The 1,769-nt window shown below is 70.9% G+C and overlaps 1 protein-coding gene across 1 annotated transcript; it reads left to right on the forward strand.

The window, feature by feature from the left end:
* Positions 1-227: 227 nt before the first annotated feature.
* NEUROD2 (neuronal differentiation 2) lies at positions 228-1,376 on the forward strand. The gene has a single exon (XM_062175003.1). It carries the CDS (start codon positions 228-230, stop codon positions 1,374-1,376), a length of 1,149 nt encoding a protein of 382 aa, XP_062030987.1.
* The last annotated feature ends 393 nt before the right edge of the window (positions 1,377-1,769 follow it).

Consider the following 1,769-nt stretch of genomic DNA (forward strand, 5'->3'; position numbering starts at 1 on the left):
GAGATCCCCGGCGGCGGGCGGCGGGGCAGGGCTGGGCCGGCTCTGGGCGGGGCAGGCGGAGGAGGTGGGCATCCCGGGACCCCCCCATCCCCCGGGCAGGCGTCCGCACGAGCCTTGGGCGTGGGGGTGGCGGCGGGTGGCGGGCGCCGTGACCCCAGCGCGCCCCTCACTCTGTGCTGTCTGTCTCCTCTTCCTGCCCGCCCGCCCGCGGGGCGCCCTCAGGCACCATGCTGACCCGCCTGTTCAGCGAGCCCGGCCTCCTCTCGGACGTGCCCAAGTTCGCCAGCTGGGGCGACGGCGACGACGACGAGCCGAGGAGCGACAAGGGCGACGCGCCGCCGCCACCTCCTCCTGCGCCCGGGCCGGGGGCTCCCGGGCCCGCCCGGGCCGCCAAGCCGGTCCCCCTCCGCGGAGAAGAGGTGTCGGAGGCCACGCTAGCAGAGGTCAAGGAGGAAGGCGAGCTGGGGGGCGAGGAGGAGGAGGAAGAGGAGGAGGAGGAAGGGCTGGACGAGGCGGAGGGCGAGCGGCCCAAGAAGCGCGGGCCCAAGAAGCGCAAGATGACCAAGGCGCGCCTGGAGCGCTCCAAGCTGCGGCGGCAGAAGGCGAACGCGCGGGAGCGCAACCGTATGCACGACCTGAACGCCGCGCTGGACAACCTGCGCAAGGTGGTGCCCTGCTACTCCAAGACGCAGAAGCTGTCCAAGATCGAGACGCTGCGCCTCGCCAAGAACTACATCTGGGCGCTCTCGGAGATCCTGCGCTCCGGCAAGCGGCCGGACCTGGTGTCCTACGTGCAGACGCTGTGCAAGGGTCTGTCACAGCCCACCACCAACCTGGTGGCCGGCTGCCTGCAGCTCAACTCGCGCAACTTCCTCACGGAGCAGGGCGCCGACGGCGCGGGCCGCTTCCACGGCTCCGGCGGCCCGTTCGCCATGCACCCCTACCCGTACCCGTGCTCGCGCTTGGCGGGCGCACAGTGCCAGGCGGCCGGCGGCCTGGGCGGCGGCGCGGCGCACGCCCTGCGGACCCACGGCTACTGTGCCGCCTACGAGACGCTGTACGCGGCTGCGGGCGGCGGCGGCGCGAGCCCGGACTACAACAGCTCCGAGTACGAGGGCCCGCTCAGCCCCCCGCTCTGCCTCAATGGCAACTTCTCGCTCAAGCAGGACTCGTCGCCCGACCACGAGAAGAGCTACCACTACTCTATGCACTACTCGGCGCTGCCGGGCTCGCGGCCCGCGGGCCACGGGCTGGTCTTCGGCTCGTCGGCTGTGCGCGGGGGCGTCCACTCTGAGAATCTCTTGTCTTACGATATGCACCTTCACCACGACCGGGGCCCCATGTACGAGGAGCTCAATGCGTTTTTCCATAACTGAGACCTCGCGCCGGCCCCCCTTCTTTTTCTTTGGCCTTTGCCCGCGAGGGCAGGGGCGTCCCCACCTTCCCCGGCGCCGGGCGCGGGGAGCGGGCCCTCTCCGGAGCGGCGCGGACCTCTTCCGTGTGGGTGGCCCGTCCCAGGGGCCTCGCTTCCCCCAGGGGCCTCGCCTCCTCTCTCCCCCAAGGGGTTCCCTCCTCCTCTCTCCCAGGAAGTGCTTCTCCAGGGACCTCGCTCCGGGGGCTTCCTAGGGACCACGTGCGCCCACCCCAACACCTCCGTTTGGGTGTCCTGCGCCCTCTCCTCCCTGCAGGCCCGAAGGCGTTGGTAAGGCGGCAGCCGAGCTGTGGGATTCGGTTTTCCCCTCTCCCGATTTATTGTTGTAAAAACAGAC

Source organism: Lepus europaeus, chromosome 18, assembly GCF_033115175.1.
Source record: "Lepus europaeus isolate LE1 chromosome 18, mLepTim1.pri, whole genome shotgun sequence".
In the NCBI taxonomy this organism is placed as follows: domain Eukaryota; kingdom Metazoa; phylum Chordata; class Mammalia; order Lagomorpha; family Leporidae; genus Lepus; species Lepus europaeus.